We start from the raw sequence: 24,773 nt of genomic DNA on the forward strand, positions 1-24,773 counted from the left end.
TGGCCAGGGCTACTATGAGTTGTAATTCAGCATCTGGAGACAGCACTGTTTGCTGCTGAACTCTAGTAGGGGCAGCTAATTTCAGTGTACACATAAACGTACATTCCCTCTTGTCACCCAAGTAGTACTGGGGGAAGATCTCTTCTGTTGTTTAGTCGTGTCTGACTCTTCGTGACCCCATGGACCAGAGCACGCCAGGCACTCCTGTCTCCCACTGCCTCCCACAGTTTCGTCAAACTCATGCTAGTAGCTTCGAGAACACTGTCCAACCATCTTGTCCTCTGTCGTCCCCTTCTCCTTGTGCCCTCAATCTTTCCCAACATCTTTCTCGAGAGTTTTGACTAAACGTGATCCACCTGGAACAGGAACTGGCAAGCCACTCCAGTATCCCTGCCAAGAAAACTCCATGGACAAAAACAACAGCCATATAAAAAGATCTCTTCTAGGCAGCTTTTAAACATGACACATCCCACGTTAAACACAAAGTCACTGCCCCTTCTGCGAGGCACAAAGAGAAAGCGGGGTTACTGGATTTCTTCACACCCCTTTGTTCCACAACACACACACCCTTTTATCTCCCCTTTTCTCTACAAGAGAAGAACATCATTCATATAAAACTATTTATTCATAAATATTTTCCAAAACGAAAATAGGCTTACGAAAAAATATCTTAAACAGCGGCATGGGCGGGGTGCTCCAGTTCAGGGGGCTGCATGAGGAGGGAGATGGTGGGACACAGCTGTCTTTCCATCTCTCTCTGGGTTTCCCCAAGTCTTTCCCCTCCAATCAGGAATAAATTGCAAGTCATCAAAGGGGAGGGTCTCTCTGTGGGAGGAGCAGCAGATTAAGATATGAGCTCAGATACCAAATTTAGGGTGGCAACAAAATTTTGGAAAATGGGGTGGGGTGGTGGGGGGTTAGGAGAGAAGCAGAAGTGGGGTTGGGGATATACTCCCTTAAGTCAAAGTTCCAGTCAGGAAAGAGAGCTTTGGGGATTTTTTCCAAACTGAATTGATGAGGACAGGTGGCGTTTTGTGTCCCGCAACATCATCACCTGCCAGAAGCAAGTGAAAAAATACGGCAGCCTATAAAATGTTAACAGAAGGTACCAGTCCACAAAATACTTTGTACTGGAATCCTTTCTGGCAGCCGGCTGACTGGTTGGTAACAAGTTGACGTCATTTTGCTTTTTTGCCATTTCCAGCAGTGACAACTAGGCAAAGGTTGGAGCAAAGTCACCCTGAACTGTTCCCAACACTTCTGACTATTGAGGATATTTATAGAGCCCTGTGCCCTCATCTGTCTCACACACACGGGCATATGATGGCAGCCAAATCGTGGGTGATGTCTGCACTTGAGAGGTTGGCGAGGAGGGCAAAGGAGGACAGGATGTTGGTGTTTGCTGCAATTGGTGGCGGAAGGGGCATAATAAATTCTCCAATTTAGAAGACACACAAAAATGTAGATTGGGGGAAAGTCACTCTTTTGGTGGGATTCTCAAATTCTTTTTTAATCTCCACTCTCTCACCCGAATCTGGTGCACATGAAGAGCATTTCCCCCTTTTTCCCGACCTCTTCGTATGCATTACAGGCAGAAGAGAGCAAGGAAAAGGCAGGGGAGAATCCCGCCACTGCCGCCCCTCCTCCTCCGTCCCGCGGTCACTTTTAAAACTTGCATGCATTTTTTAAAAAACGTGCAGCTCGCCCCGTTCCCCCACGGTTTTGATGGGGTGGGGATGGGGGGTGTGATGTGGTGTATTGGTTGGTCTTCCTTTGCTGCTGCCCCAAGCGCACCGCAGTTGTCTCTGGAAGGAAGGCTTGGCACCCCCTGCTGGCCCCAGGTCATCACTGCAGGTCCCGGTCTTCCAGGTAGCGGTATTCAAAGGTGAAACCCTCCTTTTTGCGCTGGCCCCATTTCTCGTAGTCAAAGTATATGTAAGTGCCCTGTACAAAAAAGAGAGAGCCAAAGTGTATTGGAGAAAGAGCTTCCTCTCGCCCAGCAAGGAAGAGTCGGAGAATTAACAGCTTAGCAACTCTGCTCTCATGTCAAATTAAAACTTGATAGCAGGAGGCAAGGGGTGCGCTACTTCCCAGTGAGGAGGAAGGGCTTTGGGGCCCCCTCAGGATCTCAGTTTCATCCTCTTAAAACATACAGAGCTGCTGAACCTCAATGCCATATAGCCATGTGGGGAGAAGAGGCCTCAGAATACACATTTCAGGGGTAGGTATGTCTATGAAGCAAGCAGAAGAATACAGACCGACCTCTCTTCTCTATATTTTGCTTGAGGGGAGAAGTCACACTTGGGTAACTAGCTGTCCCTGCAGACAGTGGCGTGAGCCACAGCTCTCGATAACCTCAAAACATTTTCTGCATTTACTAAACGCAGAGAGATCTGAAGCAAAGCTGTATTGCATGTGACTCTTACTCAAATCAACAACATCCACAGGAAAACTATGTAGGACCTTGAAAAGGGGGAAACTATCGTTCCTGCTTTCTACTTCCTCCCCACCTCCCTGTTACAGAAGAAACCCAACGATTATAAAATTCCCAGTGGCATCGCACAGTCATTTCGTACTCTAAGCCCTACCCTCAGGCATTCAAGCCAAACAACACCCTCATGGGAGTAACAGCGGAATTCACACAGACCGGAATCCTTTTTATAAAAAACCCAAAAAATTACAACAAGGGTTTGTAGTTTTCATGACACTGGAATTAACTGGCTCAAAACTGAACAAGAAGCTCCAGGGCTTAGCAGGCAAAGTTTCTATGCTTCTCCTTACTCTAGTCCCCTCATTATTTTCCCCCCATTCTTCTCTTCCAGTGAGAGAAGGGCCATAACTCAGTGGTAGAGTATCTGCTGTGCCTACAGAGAAGGTCCCTGGTTCAAATATTTGCATCTCCATGTAGGATTGCATAGGAACCTGTCTGAAAACCTGGGAAAGCTACTACCCAATCAATGTAGACAATGCCAAGCCCAATGGACCAACAGTCTTGTTCAGCAGCTTCCAGGGGGATTGAGAATCCATGTGCTGGGACCCCCCCCCCACATAGGAGTTTCTGTGGTCCCCTCCCTCACCTGCTCAAATTCATCAGTGATGGTCTTGGGTTCTTCGTGCCGCTGGAACCACATCATGTACTTTGTGTGGAAGCGCCAGGACTGCTTCTTCAGTGCCTTCGCTGCCAGGTATTGTGCCTTCGTGCCCTTTAAAACATAAGGGGACAGGTGAGGGCTGTGGGATACACACATCGGTACCAGTTCCAAGTGAGGGATGCTCGTAGAGCATCCACGGAGCATTTATCGGTCCCAGTGGGTGGTGGTGGTGGTGGGGAAAGAGTGACAAAACCTGTCCATCAGAAACTATCAACAGAAATTCGACTTCTTACCTCCAAATAGTAGAAGATGAAGAAAAGGGTCTCTGTAGAGAGGCGCTGGTAGAACTCCACCGTATCGGAGTGTGGGGGAGGCATCTGGTGGTGGTACGGAGGGGTCGGGCAGGGGTTTCGTGGCAGATATTGCCTATGGGGTTAAGAGGGGAGGAAGGGGAATAGAATAAATGAATTTCCAAGGAAAGGTGAGTGTGTTCAATTCCAGCCTGGTGGCAGCGGCAGTCTCCCCATCCCCTACGTGCGCATGCACACACCTCAAACCCTACAGATAGATGGCTGGAGGGTTAAGCCAGTAGTTCAAGATGGCAACTGGAGTGGAATGGAGGAAGCGAACCAAGGGAAACATCCCTTGTGCCAAACTCTCCCTCCATCTGCCACTATTTGGTGACTGATGGGCCTCCGTAATTTCCAACCATCTCAAGGCGGTCCAGGGTGCAGGTGGGTGTGCAAGCTCAGGGCTTGGGTCCCAAGCATAGCTGCCAAGTCTCCCGTATTCCCCAGGAAACCCCCGTTTTTCCAGCTGTTCCCAGCTGAAAAAACGGATTTTTTTGTTTCCCCCCGGTTTATTCTGGCGCGGCGGCCATTTTGGAACTGGGCGGAGCATGCTCAGAAGCGACTTTTGATGCTGCTCTGCCCAGTTCCAAAATGGCTGCAGCGTGACTTCTGGTGCGACGGCCATTTTGGAACTGGGCGAAGCATCATCATAAGTCACTTCTGAGCATGCTCCGCCCAGTTCCAAAATGGCGGCAGCGCTACTTCCGGTCTGCTACTTCCAGTCCGATCCCTTATTTTTCAAGAAGGAACTTGGCAGGTATGGTCCCAATTCATTATGGACGTTATATGCTAGTGTTATAGACTGAATTCAGTCTATGAGGACAGTCAGTCAGAGCAGATCCTGCAGGACTGGTGTTATGCGGCATGGCAACAACCCTCTGGAATAGTTAAACTAAGGAACTTATTCCCACAGGAGCCAGTGATGGCCTTGGATGGCTTTAAAAGAGGAGGGGCAAATTCATAGAGGAGAGGGTTATCAATGGCAACTGGCCATTATGGTTATGCTTTGCCTCAATAGTTAGGAGGCAGCAATCCTTCTGAATACAAGTTGCTGGAAACCACAAGAGGGGAGACTGCACTTGCGCTTGCTGGTTTTGCACAGGCAACTATTTGGCACCATGAGTATAGGATGCTGGACTCGATGGGCCTTTGGTCTGCTGCAGCAGGCTCTTATTTTCTTACGTGATGCTCTAAATCAGGCATAGGCAAACTCGGCCCTCCAGATGTTTTGGGACTACAACTACCATCATCCCTGACCACTGGTCCTGCTGGCTAGGGATCATGGGAGTTGTAGTCCCAAAACATCTGGAGGGCTGAGTTTGCCTATGCCTGCTCCAAATCCTCAGGGTTCAGGGAGGGCCCTCAAGGGCAACAGCAATTGCCAAAGTGGCTCAGTCGGCAGAGCATGAGACTCTTCATCTCAGAGTCATGGATTTGAAACCCCACATCTGAGCAAAAGATTCCTGCGTTTCGGGGGTTGGACTAGATGACCCTTGGAGCACCTTCCAACTCTACAACTCCTTGATTCTAGGATGGCTCTTTTCCGCACCTAGCAGGAGCATCCCCATGCATTGCATCTCCCCGCTATTGACCTGTGTGTCTCCCATGTGCGACAGTGGGTTTTTGTTGCATCCTTACAAGCAAAGGGAAGACTTTGAGCTGCGCTGGCGATATGAAAACTGGACCGACAATTTACAGTTCAAAGAACTCCGAGGATGTGACTTGGACTGTGAAAGGCAACACCACTCGTGGCCTTCAGAGGGAGCAAAGGGTCTTGACACAAACACCCCACACCACCAGACCAGGGCAAACCCCCTTACCGGATCCTTTCTGAATCAGAAGGATGAGGCATGTGGTGCCAGGCAGCCTCCTCCATGGCCTGTTGGTAGAGCTGCTCCTTGGTGAGAGGCACAGGCCCCAGGGGGCACACCCCGAGCGAAAGGGGGATGTTCACCTCAGATAGCTGGATGGGGGGCTGGTTGGAGGCTGGCTGGGAGGTCGTGCTCGTAATTAAGATATCAGCTGGAGCAGAAAAGGGGAAAGAATCACTCAGCGGGGACTTGACACATGCTCTCGGTATACAATTCAAGCGAGCCTGGACTCTGAAAGCTGTATTTTTTAATGCAGCTGCTCCTCCGCCTCACGACGAGTCCTTTGATTCATCAAGAGTTATTATCCTTGCTACCATCTCTTAAAAGATGGCTGCGGATTACAGTTCACGTCGATCTCATTTCCTGCTATTGCATGTATAAGCTAAATCCTGTAAAGGCAGAACACCCCCTAGCAAACCGGGGGGGGGGGGAGAGAAGCAAATCTCTAACTCCTCCACAAATCTCTCCGGCCTCCTCTGATCTCTTTCCAGCAGCCTCCCAAATGTTCTGCAACCTCCTCCGCTCTCCAACTTTTCAACTACCCCCAAACGATCTCCCAATGGCCGACTGAATTCGCCAGCCATTTTTTTCCTGCTCCCCTGTGCCCCATTTCCCACCGCACTTGGCATTTATTTATTCGTGACCTGCATAAAGCTGTGACCGCGTAAGTGAAATCAGTGAGCTACCTGTACTTTCTCCTCCAAAATGTGTTCCTTCTCTTGCACAGGCCCACAGCCTCAGAGAACACTTTCATTTATTTATTTTAATTATTGTCTCATTTTAAAGCAAGTTTGTCTCTGTTACAAATTCTTGGTTTAAAATATCAAGCAATGAAAAGCTCCAGCGACAACATCTGGGCCAGAAAAAAATTGATTATTGTGTACCAGATGGCAGCCTGCCAACACAAATGGTGAATGGAAGAAGGGCTGAGATCTATAGCAGAATGACTTGCCTGTAGGCAAAGGATTTTTGTTGCTGTTGTTGGGGGTGGGTGTAGAATGGAACAGAGACAGAAGAGTGGAGACTAGTGGTCTTAGAAACCACCACCTCTCATCCAAAATAGCCACACTTCAATTTCTGATCAAGGTTGTCAGGCACACGCAGGAATGCCACAGGACTCAGAAATGTGCGCAGTGCCTCTCCCCCCACACTTACCCCTTTCAGCGAGATGAAGAGATGGCACGGGGTCCTCTATGCTAGAGCCGATAGCTGCCCTCTCAGCCATTGACTTCAATGTACTTAGAGGCTCAGGTGCCTGCAGGACACACAAATGTAGCAAAGGAGGAGTGAGAGAAAGCTGCTTTCACAAAACCTGCTGCAATGATTAAGATTCACCAAACCTCATGGGGAGAACACAGGCAGTTAAGTCACCTTCTCTCGGGCAAACCTACCTGCCAGGGTTCTTTTGAGAGGATGATGTGGGACAAGCACACCCACAAACACCAGCCCAAGTTCCTTGGAGGAAAGAGGGCTGGAAGCAGCCTGTCGCATGTGGAGCACAAGCGATCGCTCACCTTGATCTCTGCTGTGGAGCTGAACTGGGGTGGCCCGTTGAGCAGGGTCTGGGCAGGCTTGCTATCAGAGAAGCTGGGCGTGGGCGAGGCAGGAGGGTTGGCAGTCAGAGGCACCAGGAGGCTGGATCCAGTGGTGTTGCCACCACTCGGTGGCTGCGGAGCTGCGCTGGGCTCTTTGCTGCCAAAGGAGGCGAGACACAGAAGTCAGGGTTGCACTTCCTTCAAAGCTAGAACACTTTAGACTTGTCTGTTCCAAACCTCATCCAAACACAGGAAAGGAGAGAACCTGTCAGATCTCCCCAGGGAGGGTGGTTCAAAGTATAGGTGCCATCATCGAAAAGACCCTCTCTCCACTGCATCTCTGGCAGTGACAGGAAGCCAAGGAGGGGCTCTGATCGTAAGGATCAGACAGGTTTATGTGGACTAGAACATCTTTCTAGAGAACACCCTGGCATAGCCTGAGTCTTTGTGTCTTTATAAAAGCACTCTAAACTGAGCCCAGAAGTAAATACAAACATACGAAAAGCCCTGCAGAGTCAAACCAATGACCCATCTAGTCCAGCATCCTGCACTCAAGTGGCCAACCAGATGCCCCAATGGGAAACCCACAAGCAGGAGCCAAGCACAAGAGCCCCCTCTCCCCTCCTGTTGTTTCCAGAAACTGGCATCCAGAAGCACTACCGCCTCCATCCGGATCTAAAGAGTGAAGTTTTGTTTTATTTATTCATTAGCAATATTTACAACCCAGCTCCTTGTGTGCCCAGATACCAAGATACACAGAAGCTTTTTTTAAAAAACAATGCTGCCAAATAATGCACTTTGACAAAAGATGGCCAAAAAAGAAAAAAAGCTAAACACCACTTGCAACTGCGTAAAACACTACGGTCTACCCACTAGGAAAAGGAGACCATGGTGGGAAGAGTGAGAAAGGACAGCCCGGAAGGGACAAGATTGAAACTTACACAGAAGCGCTGGGCGGGTTGTGCGACGCCGTCTGATTAGGCAATGCCTGGTTGCTGCTGCTTAGCGTGGAGTCTGAACTGTTGTCCGCTACCACAGAACTGTAACCTAGGCAGGAGGGATTAAAAAAAGAAGCAGCTCTGGCTTGACTTCTGGGCTGAACAGTCACAACATTACACAAATGAGGGGAAACTGAGCTTCCTGGCCTAGGTGTCAATGGAGCAGCTCCTAACTTTGGCTTCGTCTCGACCCTCCCCTCCCATACCTATGAAACAGCACCTGCCGGCCTCGCTACATTACAGCCTGGCCTTCAGCTGTTGCCGGATAGGAAGGAACTGGCAGGTGACACTTCTCGGAGCATGGAGGATTATCCCCCGTGGGTTTTCAAGATGCCTGTTGAAAAGGCACAGCTGCAGAAGGCAACATCTGGCAACCCTGCTAAACACCTGGCACCTGCAACACAGGAGCCATTCCTGACCCCCCCCCCATGGGAATCTTTTGGGAAACTTGAAACAATGGCCCAGACCCCAGACTCACTGGTTGCCCCGTTCTGCTTGCTGGTGTTCTGCTGGGTGCTGGGAGGCCGGGGCTGAGAGGCATTGGTGCTGGTGGGCGGGGGCGCCACAGCCTGGGCGTAAGGGGTCGGGGTGGTGGGTGCGTGCCCTGCCGGAGGGTTAGCTTTGCCGCTCGCGTTCCCACTGCCAGCCACAGCCCCGTTGCTGTTGGAACCAGGCCCGTCCCCCAGCGAGGACGACGTGCTGGAGCTGCCGCCCATCGGGTAGCTGGTGGGGATTGTGGGAGGCGGCTGGTGGTGGTGGTTGTGGAGGCTTTTCGAACCGTTCTTCGCTGGGGACTGGGGGGGGGAGAGAAGGGAGGGAGGGAGGGGGGAGAGATAAGATTTAGGATCATAACCGCTGCCTTTCTATTCAGAAGAGGGCAAAACTAGGAACCATCCACCTCTCAGTTCACCCGTCCCGCCACTCTTTTAAGAGCCGGCCCAAAACATACCTTCCTTACGGTGATGGCACAGTCCTCTTATTGGGCTGTACCACCTCAGAAAATGCTTTCAGAGAGGGGAGCCCATGGGAAAGCAAACTCACACAGACAACTCCTGGCCTGTAAAAGCTAACTTTTTAGGGGGTGGCCATGACAGAAACTGTTCCCCTCTCACATGCAAGGTGTTAAGGAGATTGCAATGTGGGTGTTACTCTCAAAGCAAGTGGCTCTGCTCTTACTCTTGCATGCATTCTGGAAGTGGTACAGTCTTCACAACAGAACTGTACCAGATCAGAAGTAACACGTTGGAAGTGGCTCTACCTAACTAGTCCCAATGCCCCTCTCTCCCAAGAAGCCCTGGCTCCTCTCCCCCTTGCCCAAATCACCAAGGGAGTTTCTAACCCGTCTTCCAAAAGTCAAACCCTTGAGAGGAATGAATTCTGGGCTCCAAACTCACTTGGCTCACTTCGCTGTCTGTCGATCGTCCCCGTTTCTTGTCATCTTCAGAGTTCTCCTAAAGGAAGGAAGGAAGGAAGGAAGGAAGGCCTGAGTAAGTACTGCTGTCAGAAGGGCTGTTACCCGTGGAACCGAGAAAGCAAGCTGGGTTTCTAACAACCTGTAGAAGCATTCAGTACTATTCGCTCAAGCTGATATAAATCCGAAATGTCCCCTTTCCTACTCCCCACCCCTGGCATTATAACAGGGGATCCTCCTTACTGTTGTGCAGTTTGCAGGGCTGGGTGGGATTGGGGAGCTGGACGTGGTGGAGGTAGGCGTGCTGCTTGACTGGTTGAACATCTCATCCTCCATGTGACTGTGGCTGGGTGGGGAAGTGGCAACCAGGGCCTGTGCTGCAGAGTCAAGAACAAGGAGGTGCTTATGAACTCGAAGAGGCTACAGTTCATCGGCGGTGACACAATCCAGCAGGTGGGTACTGCTGTTACAGGGTATGATCCACTGTCTGGACTTTGCAAGAGTTCACTGCTGTGCCACTTTATATTTGAAAAGTATACTGATATCCTGGCAAGCGCTGTCCCCCCCCCCCCAAAAAAAAAGGATTAAGAGGAAATCAGTTATCAGTGTGCCCAATTCTTTACACCAGTGTTTCCCAACCTTTGGTCTCTAGCTGTTTTTGGACTACATTTCCCACCATCCCTGACCGCTGGTATTGCTAGCTAGGGATGATGGGAGTTGTAGTCCAAAAAACAGGTTGGGAAACACTGCTTTACACCAAACCCCACCACTACAATGCACTGAAGTAAACCAGCCTAACAAGTTTCTGGGACACAAAGAGCATACGCTCCGGGAGTTTTGAGAAGGGTCACGACACAAAACTTCAGAGTCAGTAGCCCAGGTGAACAGATATAGTAGCAACAAAACAAAACCAAATCTCAGAACAGTTAATGAGCTATCTAGCAATAATAAAATGCACAGAACCACAGCAGACTCTCACCAAATGCTGAATCTGCGACAACAGGCAAACGGCAGCGCCTGCCCAATAAAAGCCCAAACTTCTAATTATTATTATTATTTATTGAATTTATATACCGCCCTATACCCGGAGGTCTGAGGGTGCTTCTAAGGGTGGATGAGTATCAAGCTAAATGCTACGCTCAAACTGACACTTGCCTCTAGTCCACAGGTTTCGTTAGGAGGGAATAACTGGTTGATTTGAAATTATTTGAGGTTTGCCCCTTCAGTGTTACCGTAGCTAGCGCTGCAAGACTGCTTCTTCCCCAAGTGAAGGACCTACTGAGTCTCAAGCCTGCTTTGGCTTCCCCCACCCCACATATATCCTCAACCGAAAGCAGCCCCCACCCAAAGGAGACACTTACGAATGTCTTCTAAGTCGAGGTCATCATAGAGGAACTCATTCTCCTCAAAATCAGGGTCCTGCGAGGAATCCACATAGTATTCCACGTCATCCTTGATCTTGCGGATGGAGTCCACGTTGATGGAGTCGTTGTCCAGCATCCGCAGGATGGTCTCCAGCATCCGAATGTGGTACCGGTGTTTCTCAATGTGCCGCTTCAGGCCCTCGATCCGGTCTTGCTTCTGTGTGGTGGGGAAGGGAAGAGAGCCAGGTTCAAATCCTCACCCATCCAGGAAGCTCACAGCACAGCACCCTAGCACCGCCTCTCAGCCTGACCCCCAACCTCACAGAATCTTGTTGCTTGTGAGGTCTCAGAAGTCCTAGTTCCCATAGATACCTCCACCTTGGCTTCTGACCTGTGAGGTGATGCCAATTTCCCCAAACACAGCCCTCCATCCCATATGCACACAGAGCCTCCGAGGAGGACATCGTCCCGTCGACTCACATCCTTGTCTCCTTTCTTCTTGCGTGTCTGGACAGACAGCGACTCCACTTCGCTCTCAAACTGATCCACCTGCATGTTCAAGGTGTCTATTGTGTTCTGAAGGAAGGGCAGACAGAAAGAGACGTGTTATTCTCCCCAATCCTCCCTCACCATGGAAAAGAGGCTCTCCCTCTTGCCAATGGGTGGCTAACCCTGGCCCTCTGGATATTATTGGACTAAAACTCGCATCATCCCCGACCACTGGCTGTGCTTGCAGCACCAACAGTATCTGGGTGGGCACAGATTTCCCCTCCAGCCCCAGACCAAGCCTCATGGGTCTCTGTTTGCTAGCATCAGAAAACACAGCCTGGCAGGCAGAAGCTCTCGGGTTCAGGTGAGGTGACAAAACTTTTTTATTGTCTGAACCTCAAGCCTCCTATGTCAACTACAGGAAAATGAGTGGAAAGGGAGGACCACCTGTATGACATGGCAAAAGGTCACAGCTTACATCCAGTACTATAAAAAGAGGACGTTTTAAAGCAGGCACCCCCAAACTTTGGCCCTCCAGATGTTTTGGACTACAATTCCCATCATCCCTGACCGCTGGTCCTGTTAGCTAGGGATCATGGGAGTTGTAGGCCAAAACATCTGGAGGGCCGCAGTTTGCGGATGCCTGTTTTAAAGCAGAAAAGAGTTATCGTGGTCCTCTGGTTGCTAGCAGAGTCTATAACCTCCATCAGCCCCAGTCAGCACAGCTAATGGTCAGGGCTGATGCATGTTGGATGTAGTCCAAGGGTATCTAGAGGGCCAGAGGTTCCCCTGCTCTTGCTTTAAAGCCACACCCCTTAAAAACCAGAGCTTCCTTCTCCCTTCCTCTGCTAAAAAGCATCTCCTCCTTCTTCCAGGCATTCAGCAGCCAGCCTCCACTTGTCCTCACCGTCAGCCACTGCCCAACCTCCTCCTTTTCCTTCTGGGCTGGGTCCACCTTCTGCGCCAGGCCCAGGCCCTCCTTCGAGTAGGCTTTTGTCTTGGTCTCACGTTCCACTACCTTGAACCGCTCCATTTGCTGGAAAAGACAAACCATAGGCAACTAGCTGAGCTAAGGGCCGCTGAGAAATCCAAGCTATCAGCATATATTCCCCGCTCAGGCGCAGCAAAGAAGATAAATTGCAAAATAAATAAATAAATCTAGATTAATTGCTCCCAAGCATGTTTCAGCCACAGTTTCCAATCTTCAATCAGGGTGGGGAAAGGGTAACTCTTCCCAGGATTTTGAACATTGGTGGACTGAGAATTCTACCTGCAGTAGGCATTTAAAGGATACAAAATGGGACCTTACTTTGTTAAAAGGGACCATTCAATCACACAATTCTCCCACCTAAATCCTGAAGCGAACCCCAAAGGGGAACTGTACTAAAGTTACTTTTGCTGAACATGGAGACTGCAGATCCAGCCCAAGAACCACAGGAAGCAGAATGAGGTGGCAGAACCCTCAGGTGGTAGAATAGACTGTTCTATTTCAGACAGCAGTGGAGGGCTAACTATTTCTAAATCATTATTGTGTGTGTGTGTTTTTAAAAAGCCCTCTGCAAGTAAAAAAACCAGCACAGTAGAAAGGATGTGGTTGGATCAGAACCTTTCTACTACTGTGTTGCTTGTTCCTTAGCAGAGGCATTTATTTTGGTGGGCAGGTTAGGGGTGGAGGTCCTTTAGGGACATTTAAAAACAGCTTTGCCTCATCTGTAGTTTGAAGTGCTACCTTACACCCCAAGATCCTACCACCCCAATTCAGCTGCCACGTTTAAACTGGGCCACACAGCTCCATGCCCTAAGGGAGCTTTGCATCCCATCCCCCGATAACTAAAGAATCCTGGCTCCCTAACCATTAGTTGGAATTTACCAGGATCCCTTCCTACCCAGGAATCCCAGACTTCAGGCCTATTTTTGTAACTTCACTGACAGCTTTTTCAACCATCCCAATTTGTTTCTGAAGCTTTCCCTCCCCCCCTTCAAAATAAAAAATGAAAACTTGTGAATAGTGTGTGTGTGTGTGTGTGTGTGGAACTCAGAAGAAATGGCTCTGCACAGATTACCTTGCAAAATGAGATTTAAGGCTAACCCATAAAAAATGTGTATGTACCAATGCATTTTCAGTCACACATCACATCCCAAGAAGCCAGTGTCGGCTGCAAGTACCTACAGCAATAAACATGTAAGCAGCCATTTAATGCACAAAGTTGCTCTCAAGTTTGAATATGCAATTTGTGCCCCTGTGAACTGGTCAGTGATCACCCCTTATTTGCCACAGTGAACACACAGTGATGGTTCTGCATTAGAAGATAACGGACAAGAGATTTACAGAAGTGCAGAACCGTGCAGAAAAGAAAAGAAAGTTAACATCTGAATATGCATCATGCCAGCCTATGCACATCATCATGGCAAATACAAAACTCTGCTTGCCCATTGCAAAACAGCTGTCCAAGTGTTAAACTCCTTTCCAAAAGGGCCCAGGAAAGTCTTAGCCCACAGCTCAAAAGACCTTTCCCCTGGGTGTCTGGAAACCATCTCTAAAACTTTACCATCTATCCCATGTTGTCTCAATCAGAAGACCTGCTCCAAAGGGATCCTGGGCTCTTCACAGAACCCGTTTCTGCAAGTCTCCCAGTCTATATCTGGACTGTAAAGGCAAGCTGGCTCGCCTTTATGAGGTCACACTACTTACTAGCCAATTGCAACACTGTGGGGGAGGAGCTAAGCAAAGTCAAGCCCACATATACAAAGGAGATCCTCAGCAAAACTAAGGACCAGTATGAAAATAGCTGAAGGCAGTAAAATGTGTTAGTTTTACAGTGGTACCTCTTGATACGTACCTGATCCGTTCCGGGGTGCCGTTCGCACCCTGAAAAGTACGCATCAAGAGCGGTGCTTTTGAGCATGAGCAAAGCGCCGATAGAGCGCTTCTGCACATGCACGCAGGGTGAAACCCGGAAGTAAACACTTCTGGGTCTGCCGCGTTTTTAAGTTGAAAATATGCAACCCGCAGCTAACGCAAACCGAGGTATAACTGTATACCCTTGGTAGACCACATAATTTCCCAAAATAAATCTCCAGTTAATTAGGTATCTTGCCAGGCACCAAGATGTAGCAGGTAGCGGATTCTTCTTACCGTCTCAATGAGTTTTCGGTTGTCTATTAGCTGCCTTTTGTCCTTAATCTCATTGGATGCAACCCACGTCTTGATCTGGTCCCTCAATCTCTGCAGAAGAAGAAGAGCAGTTAAGCAGGTAGGTGGGGTCGGTTGGGGAAAAGATACCAACCTACCTTTCCTCCGATGAATGAAGGCTGGCGGTCAGAGGTATGAGCAAACAGAAGTAGCAACCTCTAGATTGTTCATCATATGCTATCACTGCTAGAATTGGCATTAGCGAACAAGGAAGCTAGCCTTTCCCTGCTCCAACAATTAGAATTCACTTTCTTTTAACAGAATCTAAACTCACTAAACAGGCTGTCCTTTGTGAAAAACCTACACTTTTCCAAGCCTCATTCTCACTCAAATTCAGCCTTGTCTGATCCGATTGCTCCAGATGTTTTAAACCTCCAACCAATGGTCAGGTATGATGGGAGGTGTGGTTCAAAACATTAGGACAACAGGATAGAGAAGGATGATCTAATCTATAGATCCTTGCTACCCCAAGGCATTCTCACAATGAAGCTATGACACACACACACACCCAAACACCTAGGTTCTTCCCCTCCTCCTCAGTGGAGCCATATCTGTGTCCAGGCCACCACAACCTCTACTCTCAACTATAAACCAGCAAGCCCTGTGGGGAAAGAGTGCCCGATCTTCCTCTGCTCCTTCCAAAAGGGCCCCTAGTCCTGATATTCAGATCACTCCAACCCCAACATTACCTAAATTTGGTAAGAAAGGATTTGGAAACAAGCCCAGGCAAAATGTTTTACCTGGAGTTTTTTTATTTCTTTTTTCAGATCGGCTTCATATTTCTCCTTCTGGTTGGCATTAGCTGCATTGTGGAGCTGTTGCATAGGGAGAAAGAGGAAACAAGAGGGGGGTGAGAAAGATGGAGACCCCAGGGCTCAGGGTGGAGATCAATCCAGAGCAGAAAATAACAGGGAGCTGAAAAGATTCCAAGGGGTGGGGTGGGGGAAAAGAGGAACAGAAACCTCTGTGGACATAGCAACAAGAACAATTACAGGGCAATGTGGTGCTCTGAAAGGCTAGTGTGGGGTGGATGTCAGAGAATGGGGGCAGAACTTAGGAGAAGCCACGGCCAGCCCTCACCTTCTGCCAGATATCTTCAAACTGCTCCACGCCTTCCGACACCTTTTTCAAACACCGATCAATCTCACCTGAGGAGAGAAAAATCCCTGCTGAGAGCAAGCATAAGATCTACCTTGCCCATACCTGGCCATTCCTTCCTCCCAGTCCGAGAGGAGGATTCTGGAACGGTGCTTCTCCTCTCCTTCAGGTTCCCACAAGCCTGCCCCTCTCACCTTACTGAAGTGCAAGATCCGTCCTTTGAGCAACACAGAACCAAGCTACCTCTCCCCTTCCTAAACTCCTCTCTCCCTTCAGAGCATGCAGTTAGTGCTTTCTAATATCCCAAGTCATTCTCCACTTCTTTAAAAAAAAGAAGAGTGGAGGGCTCTTGCTCCTTTAGTCAACTCTTCCCTTCCCTCCACTCTAACCAACGAGACCCCACCCTCTCCAAGAAAGCTCAGAGGAGCCTTGGGCTCTGGCCCAGCTGTTCTGATGAGCAGCCCCGCCCTCTTTTGCAGGCCAGCCAGGGGCCAGCATGTATTAGTAGCCCTGAGCTTGGAGAGTGCAGGTAGGCCCCCTTACCTTGTAGCTTCCTCTTGTCTGCCATGTTTCCTTCACTATAGAGGGGCTCTCTTCATACTTTATAGAGCGTTGACGCTTTAAGAAAAGCCAGCAGAAAGACAAAAGTTAAGAAGCAAGCCCAGGACAGAAGTAGCACCTCCTGCTGGAAGGTGCTAAATGGAGGTAAGCAGGATGAGTAAGATTTGAGCTACTCTTTCGTTTACTGCTTTTAGTAGCTGTATATATATATAAAAAGTAGAAGTCACAGGTAAGGCTTTCTTCAACACTGCACTTCCCCCTGTTGATTTCTACCCATTAAAAGCAGAGAATTTCCGTCCAATGAAAAGTAAAGGCTTTCCCTAATGTTGCATCACCTGAATACTGGGTGAAGCTCCACTCGCTGAGCTTTTGCCTGTTGCATGACCACCAGGGTGGTGGTGGTGGTGGTGGGGAGGGAGTTATTTAATTCCACTGGCTCCAGTTTCCCTGTCTATAGACTACCTCCCCCAAGCCATTACCTTCCACTTCCCCACTTTCTCCTGGGATAGTCTCTATGATTCTGTTGAGTTTGTTTGTTTTTAATCATGCAACTCTTAAAGGCACCCAGTCTTCCAGAAAAACGTAAAACACAGGGTGGAACAGATCTGGAGCAGAGATTTTCCCCAACCCCATCATACCGCATCTTTAGCTGCCACTCTCTCCTACAGTCTTTTCCAGACTGTGAGCCTTTGGTGCACAAGACACTTGGGCTTTTTACAAAGCCCAGAAGACTTGGGTGGTTTCACAAGCCAAGCAGCTTTTTATTTTGTCCATTTTAAAGAAACACAAAAAAAACACCACAGACTAGGTGCCAGCTTTTCTGTGCTCTATTTGACAGTGTTGCTTTAACCAGGCTAGGGGATGCATTATAAGGCTTGCACTCACCTAGTGGCCCCTGGGCGCTTGTTGTCTGTCTCTCTCTCTCTCTCTTTTCCAGCCAGGTTCCTGTGCAGGTGAGAAAAAGCACATGAGTCACAGGGGGATAGAGCCCCACCTTTTCCTCCTCCCCCACCCAGCTGCCCACCATGTCAGGCAGCAAGCTGGGGAGCACAAGGCACCTATAAAGGCACAGTGGTGGCTGGCTAAGGCTACTGCAGTCTAAGGGACTCAGGCCTGGAATGAAGCAAAAGTACAGGACTTGCAGATGGAAGAGATAGTTCCTGGCTCCCCAGACAATGGAGTTGTCCTAGACTAGCAAAACCCCAGCACCAGGGGGTGGTAACTTTTTTTTCCTGGCAGGGAAACATCTGCCACCCCATCAGAAGTTTAGTGGGTTAAGCTTTCCTCAACTATACATCAGGAAAAGCTGAATTTCTCCTCGTCACACAGGTATTAAAGGCACAGGAGCCCTGCTAGTGGGGGAAAGGTGGCAATCCCACTAGTCACTAGTGCAGGTATGTGAAGAGATGCTTGCAAAGGGAAGCAGGATGGTGTTTTTTTTTCTTCCCAGACTGAAAATATGCCCACAGACAACATCCATTGTTAAGCCTGTGCAATTTGAGCTAGTAAATGTTTATGGGTTTATTCACATGTCTGAACTAGTCCCTATTCTCTCTCCAAAATTCGCAGCTAATGCAACACATTTTCCACTCCCTGGAAAATCATGCAGAATTCTGAGGTAGTAAAGTGGACTGGACCACTTTAGATTTGCAGGCAGGGGAAGGGGGAGAGGGAATGCAGTGGTTAAGTGCACAATGAAGTTTACCCTCAGTGGAAAAGGGGGGGGATAAGGAGGAGACAGATTCTAGCCTAGCTTGGTACCTGCTGATGGATACTAGTTTTCTACCACTTTGAAACAAACATAAGGGAGCATTCAAAATTGTGATCCACACTTGCAGTGGCGCAGCCCAGCTTATCACTTCCTTGTGCTGCCCGAGTTAGACTATATACCTACCAGGCTCTTCACCATTTCTCTCCCAAAGATTCCATACCCTGGTAGGCATCTGCCCCCCTCCCCCTCCCTCCAGCTTCCTAACCTCCAGAAAACTTCGGAAGTCTTTCCTTTCCTGATTCTCTACTGTCAACTGCAGGATCCCACCACACACACCCATCCACCCTCCCAAAGTAATTGTGAGTCTGGGCCTCCCACCCTACCCCTTCAGAAACAAAGCTTTCTTCACAAAGAGGCATCAGTAGACAGACAATAAATGTGAATTTGGGTGACCCAGGAAGTTCCTAACATTTTCCTATTCCAAGCAGGGGACCTGGGTCAAAAGCCAGCTCTGGAATGTTCAATGCATGTCTACTCAGAAGTAAGCGTCACCAAATTCAAAGGGAATTATTTCTCCAAGCAAGCATGCGCAGAATTGCAATTTTTGGAGTTTCCAGGTCCTCACCTGGAGATGGTAGCTATACCTCTAAATGCACCCGGTTCCTCTTACCTGCTGTGGAGGGAAATCAGAATCTCACAACAAGCTGGGGAAGAGGGCAGGAAGGGCTTCACTGGAAGAACTGGGCATTTTAAAGAAAATTAACCATACGATGTTCCAGTGCCCTTAAAGGCAGGTTCATCTGCAAACATCAGCAGGTGGCTATGCTTCTTTTCACACTACAAAAAGCTTCACCTGCCAATTTCTTCATATCAAGCTGCCATTAAAGGCACAGGAGTCCAGGCCAGGCCCTCTGATAACCTTAGACCAAGGATGGAGAACCCTGTGGCCCTCCAGAGGTTGCTGGACACCAGCTCCCATCAGCCCCAGCCAGCACAGTCAATGATCAGGGAAGATGAGAGCTGTAGTCCAATAGCCTGAGAAGGAAGAAAAACAGTAGCGATTTGCTCACTGACAGGAACAGCTTGGTGAGCAGAATAAAAACCAAAACAAAACCCTTGCACTAGGCAATGGTGACACCAACATCTAAGATGGCAAACCTGGGCTTTTACTGAAACTATTGCAAGTTATAGGATTCCTTCTGGTTTTTTGTTGTGGGTGTTTCTTTTGGTTTGTATTCTCTGTTCCTGTGGCTGTCATAAAACAGCTATTTACTGCCTCGTGTCAGTTACTTACATCTGGCATACTGATACAGCTCAGTGTCTACACTTTCTACATTCAAGGAACAACCCCAGAGTTTGCCAAGGAACCACTGCAAAAGATTGTGGAGCATATTCTAGAGTAAACAATCAGTTAATGTGAAGTACTGCACCTTGAGCAAGGGATTCATGTAGAAAGCTGCCCTATACAAAGACACTACTGGCCCATCTAGCTTAAAAATGTCTACACTGACTGGCAGCAGCTCTTCGCGGTTCCAGGCAGAACTCTTTCCCAGCTTGGAGACGTCAAGGCTTGAACATGGAGCCATTTGCATGCAAAACATGTGTCCTACTGATGAACTACGAACCTTGTGTTGTATATAAGCAACACTTTCTGGTGTCTAGCCCAACTGATTTCATTGCCTGAGTAACTGAGTTGTAGTGTTTTGGGAAATAAAACTCTCTCTAGCCGCACTGTACATAACAACCTACCTAACGCAGCCCCAACAGCCTTCTGACTTGCTGCAGAATATGTCCTACATGCTTTGCAAAGGACTGGGTTTTGCTTGATGTGGAGTGTTGGGGGAGGGAGGCATATCTGGAGAAGACTGACAGCTGGATCCCATGCTGAATCTGACATGGAAGTCATGGCCACTTTGTCCAATAGGACTGAAAGCATGTTTAGAAGTTCAGCCTTAGAGGCACTACCCTCATGAATAGTGACCACTGCAAGTGTCCTGAGGCTTTCGCTACATTTATGTCGCTGTTTACTGGGCTTCAATTCTGGAGTGTTCTTTTGCTATCTCTGTGTTTATGCATCCTGCAAAGTGCACCCCCTGGAAATATTTTTATATATCCTTTATATTATTCTGCAAAACTGCTCTGTGCAATCCCCACAGGATATTTTTTGGGGGGTGGGGAACTGCTTCAGAGGAGACCATAGATAAAAGAAAACTAGACTGACACACAGTCCTGAACCTCTGGTACCCAAGTGAAAGGTCCCATTTGCAGACCAAGGTGGCAGCACTGAATGCTGTCATGTACCCAGTGTGTGAGTGGCCCCACCACTAATTTGTGACTGCCTGAAGAAGGCAGCCAAGCTTAATGCAAACGGCCTTGCTTCTTTAAGTGTGGTTTTAGCAGCTAAGAGTCTGAGCTGCGATTCAGAAAATTCAAGATTCGAATCTCGATCTCCATTATGAACTCGCTAGGTGGCCATAAGAAAGCCACTTTCTCTTTGCGTCGCCTGGCATCTGCAATATGGGGATAATAATATCAAAGGAACTGGATGAAATGGGCATGGTTTGTTCTTTTTAACACATGGCGGATGTTTAACCACAGGAGAGAGGAACACACAAGCCTTTGGAAAGTTAAAGAAAAATCAAGGAAGGCAGGAGACGGTTCACAAAGAGAGAGGAGATAGGAGATGCTTTGGCAATGATGCTTTTTTAAAGGGCTAGATGAGTGCTACTGCACTTGAATGATGAGCAAGCTCAGTCCCACCATGAGCGTCTCCACCCCCACCATTCAGCCCGGACACTGAGATCCAGCACCGAGGGCCTTCTAGTGGTTCCCTCATTGCGAGAAGTGAGGTTACAGGGAACCAGACAGAGGGCCTTCTCGGTAGTGGCACCCGCCCTGTGGAACGCCCTCCCAGCAGATGTCAAGGCAATAAGTAACTATTTTACTTTTAGAAGACAACTGAAGGCGGCCCTGTTTAGGGAAGCTTTTAATATTTGATGTTGTACTGTTTTTAATATTTAGTTGGAAGCCGCCCAGAGTGGCTGGGGAAACCCAGCCAGATGGGCTGGGTATAAATAATAAATTATTATTATTATTATTATTATTATTAGGCCTTAAAAGAAAGAGAGATAATTTTTACTGTGATTGATGTCACAGGTAGTGACCAACAGGTAGCTAGGCCCATTGAACAACTTATACATAAATGCAATTGACACTCTATATGGAGAAAAAGGGCAATTTCCCACCTATAGTTTTGAATGCTGCGTAAATGCAATTCTCCTGCAAAAGGACCACTTTTTTTTTACAGTGACATCTGGATCCTGTTCCTTAATAACATCTGGAAAAACCCCTTCCCACCCCCTGTCAGCAATAGGGAACACTGTCACCAAACTGTTCAATATTAACATTTACTAACAGATTTGATATATTAGCATTTTCTAGAGTCAAAGGTTTAAGGACAGCCTTGCCATCAGGTTACCATAAACTAATGTGGTCCAATCCACCTAGGAATTCAAATCCCAGTTCAGTTGCGGCCTCAGAGTGTTCCCCACAGACGAGTCATTATCTCTCAGCCTCTATTCCAGGGGTCAGCAAACTTTTTTGGCAGGGGGCCGGTCCACTGTCCCTCAGACCTTGTGGGGGGCCGGACTATATTTTGAAAAATAATATGAACGAATTCCTATGCCCCACAAATAAGCCAGAGATGCATTTTAAATAAAAGGACACATTCTACTCATATAAAAACACCAGGCAGGCCCCACAAATAACCCAGAGATGCATTTTAAATAAAAGGACACGTTCTACTCATGTAAAAACATGCTGATTCCCGGACTGTCTGCAGACCGGATTTAGAAGGCGATTGGGCCGCATCCGGCCCCCGGGCCTTAGTTTGGGGCCCCTGTTCTATTCCCTGACCTGGTACTGTCTATTCTAATGGGCAGTAGCTCTCCCAAAGCCTCAAGCAGTGCCCTGTCTTAGCCCTGCTATTAAGGGATAATTTGACAGTCAGAATTGAACCTGGAACTTTTATGAACTTGCACATCCATTTAGATCATTTGGAGAGGCACTTCTCCATCTCCTGCTGTCATCAAGAGATTGGGTTTGTGACAATGTAGGAAGCAGTTACAGAATCTCCTGCACCAGGAAATGTTCTTCGCTCCTACACTGCTGGTGTTTAAACACCACCTGAAGACTTAATAAATATTTTAACATAACAAGCTTTTCAATTTCTGCTTTTTTTTCTTTTTAAAAATCTGGTGTATTGCATTTTTTAAAACTATGTTGTGTTTGAGATTTTTAAATATTTTTTGTTGTAATCTACTGGACAGCTTTTATACCGGTAAATATATAAACAAATGCACATATACTGTACAGGCAAAGTGCATTTTCTACCTTCAAGCCTTCAACATGTCCTGAACCCAAGACCTGAAAAAATAATAATACAGGGATTCCACCTGTGCACATAATCACTGAGCTATTATGGTACAATATTAACTGTGTCCCTTACAGAACAGAAGAAATATTCCAAGTTCCTAGGATCACACACAATTTTTAAGCATCAGCCCTGGGGAGAAAGGGGATATTCAATATCTTAGGTAGTAGCCTCAATTTGTAATCAGCTTAGCAGTAAAGCACACATTCTGCATGCAGAACATCCAAAGTTTTGTCCCCAGCATCTCCAGGTAGGACAGAGGAATACTCCTTTCTGAAAACTTGGGAGAGCTATGACAGGTCAGTGTAGAGACAATACTAGACAGACCAATGATCTGATTTGATAAAACATGGCTTCCTGTGTTTCTGCCAAGCTATTGAGATTTCACTAGGTTTTGATGTATTCTACATAACAGCTGTAAGGCTGACAAGGTGTGACTTGCAATGTACTTTTTGTAATGTAATGTACATTACAGTCAGTGACTGGCTATAGTACCAGGCAAATCTGGCACTGGGGGCAGAATTCTGAATCTTAAGAATCTTCCCTTTCAATTTTGGAAAAGAAAACAAAGATGTATGTCTCTAGCCCTTAAGTCTGCAAACTGTGCAGATAAAGGCCAATGAAATCTCAAAAGCCAGCAAGCCTTCCCATAGTTAAGAGGCTGCAGCTTCATTCCTCTGCCTACTTACTGCCTTGTCTCTGCCCACAACTAGCAAAAACCAAAACCAGTTAGAGAAAAGAAGTAAATAGATATGCAGACATGCTGACAGCTAGCTACACATTCCTCTAGTAATTCGTTACGAATTCTTATCACTCTAAAGTTACTTATAGTTAAGAGATGCACTTATATGCTAATAGGGGTTTTCCAACCATTGATGAGAAATACTCCAGATCTCTCCCCAGGTGCACAGAAGCCCCTACAGGACCCCATAACACAACATCCACACACAAGCGGGGAGGGGGGGGATAGAGATGGCTTTATGAAAACATTTTTTTCCTAAAGGGTTCCTTTATTTCTTTTAGGTACTTCAGCAACATAACAAGCATTGTGGAACCTTAAAGACTAACACATTTTATTACGGCATAAGCTTTTGCAAACGAGAATCCACTTCATCAGATGCCACAATGCTTATACCATAATGAGATCTGTTAAGTCTTTACCACAACACTACTTTGTTGTTTCTGCTTAAACAGACTACCCCCTATAGGAATCATTTCAGTAATACAGATCTCTCTCTCATTCATACACACACACACACACACGCCTTTCAATGGACCTCTCCAAATCAGGTATAAACTATATGTGCAAGTTTTCCAGGTGATCACAAGGACCCACAACCCTCCTTGGCTCAAAGTAGCCCTCGTAACGCGGCGTCCGCCCCACATCCTCCTGCCAGAGGCTCTCGCTCCACCCCAGGCGCCTCTTCCCCACAGAGGCATGTGGGCCTCACATCCTATAGGTACAGGTCCTACCTGTGGAACCGCATCGCCCCCCCCCCCGCATCCTCCCCAGCAGGGCGCCCTTCGTGGCCCCTGCGCACACCTGCAACCCCAAACACCTGGCCCCCAACAGAGCCCCCCTCCGCCTGCAGTCCCCCCGCGCAGCAGCGCCTACGGAAACACCTTCCCCCTATACAGCGCCCACCTCCTATAGAGTCCCCTATAGACCTCCCATTGGCCACGCCCCCTACGGAGCTCCCGTAGGTACTCGTAGGCCCCGCCCCCTAGGCTAGGCCCCGCCCCTTCTCGCTCTCTCACCGGCGGCTCCGGAGTCTCCGGGTCTCTCTCTCTCTCTCTCTTTTTCCCTCTCTCTCTCCCTCTCCCCCCTCTCTCGGCCTCCGCGGCATCCAAGATGGCGGCAGCCTCCCCCCCTCTCCTTCCGCTCGACCCGCCTCTGGCTGAACACCATTGGATGAGTCACCCGCCCTTCAGGACAGTTTCTGTTTCTATTGGATGATGGGGAAGGGGCTGGTGGAGGGAAACCGGGGCGGGACGACGCGGCGCAGCCGCAGCTGTCATTTACATAAAAACCTTAAATCTATTGGTTATGGAGAAATGTCCGTCAAAGCGTATTCGTGTATTGATTGGCTCAGTAGGTACGGATGTATCCAGTGTGACCACGCCTACCAGCCCGCGGAAAACAACCCGAAGGGGCAGGGCTTGTGGCAGAACAGATCGCCTAATGGTCATAAAAACGTCCCTCAAGTCTTACTCGTTCATGATTGGCTATACTTCTTCCAACGCGCACTCGTGAGCATAGAATCATTTATTGGATAGCAGTTATGCCACTCAACCTAATGGTATTGCTGTTTGGCTACTACTGTTAAAGAGGGATTCGGAGGCGAGGGATACTTCCAGGCGGTAATTCCCTATTGGCTGTAGCGAAGCAAGCCTGCACACGTTGGCCTCCCATTGGATGGCTGTACTGCTCCCAAAAACCCTTCTTCCTTTGTACTGGCTTGCATAGTTTGAGGCGGGCCACTGTGAAGAAACGTGAGGCGGGGGCGAGGCCAATGAGTTTTCCGAGAATCCTGATTGGCACAGGTAAGTGAGGTACCCTGTCACTTAAAATCACAATAGCCAATAACACAAGAGGGAATGAGCTCACTCTAAGGTGGGTATTGATAGACTTCTGTCTCAGCCAACATTTGCCAACCTGGCACCTTCC

General features: G+C 48.2%; 1 protein-coding gene across 1 annotated transcript; it reads right to left on the reverse strand.

Moving 5' to 3' along the window:
• Positions 1–606: 606 nt before the first annotated feature.
• On the reverse strand, positions 607–23,954 carry CNOT3 (CCR4-NOT transcription complex subunit 3). Its single transcript, XM_035134432.3, has 19 exons — positions 23,864–23,954; positions 16,848–16,907; positions 15,945–16,019; positions 15,384–15,451; positions 15,044–15,118; positions 14,247–14,336; positions 12,018–12,146; positions 11,102–11,197; positions 10,619–10,838; positions 9,501–9,634; positions 9,241–9,297; positions 8,325–8,640; positions 7,790–7,895; positions 6,828–7,005; positions 6,469–6,568; positions 5,263–5,464; positions 3,386–3,518; positions 3,078–3,203; positions 607–1,944 (listed from the first exon to the last, which is right to left on the reverse strand). The coding sequence occupies exons 3-19, from the start codon at positions 15,967–15,969 to the stop codon at positions 1,846–1,848; spliced, it is 2,154 nt and encodes a 717-aa protein (XP_034990323.1). The 5' UTR covers positions 15,970–16,019; positions 16,848–16,907; positions 23,864–23,954; the 3' UTR covers positions 607–1,845.
• Between the last annotated feature and the right edge of the window lie 819 nt (positions 23,955–24,773).

This window comes from Zootoca vivipara, chromosome 12 (assembly GCF_965207765.1).
Source record: "Zootoca vivipara chromosome 12, rZooViv2.hap1.1, whole genome shotgun sequence".
NCBI classification, from domain to species: domain Eukaryota; kingdom Metazoa; phylum Chordata; class Lepidosauria; order Squamata; family Lacertidae; genus Zootoca; species Zootoca vivipara.

What these genes read in the sequence shown, in the direction of transcription:
- CNOT3 (XM_035134432.3), bottom strand. Translation starts at nt 15,969, where the DNA reads ATGGCAGACAAGAGGAAGCTACAAG. An exon ending in CCTCGACTTAGAAGACATTC is followed by an intron (nt 9,635 to 10,618) that starts GTAAGTGTCTCC and finishes TTGACTCTGCAG; the next exon opens with CACAGGCCCTGGTTGCCACT. An exon ending in CAGACAGCGAAGTGAGCCAA is followed by an intron (nt 8,641 to 9,240) that starts GTGAGTTTGGAG and finishes TCCCCCCCCCAG; the next exon opens with TCCCCAGCGAAGAACGGTTC.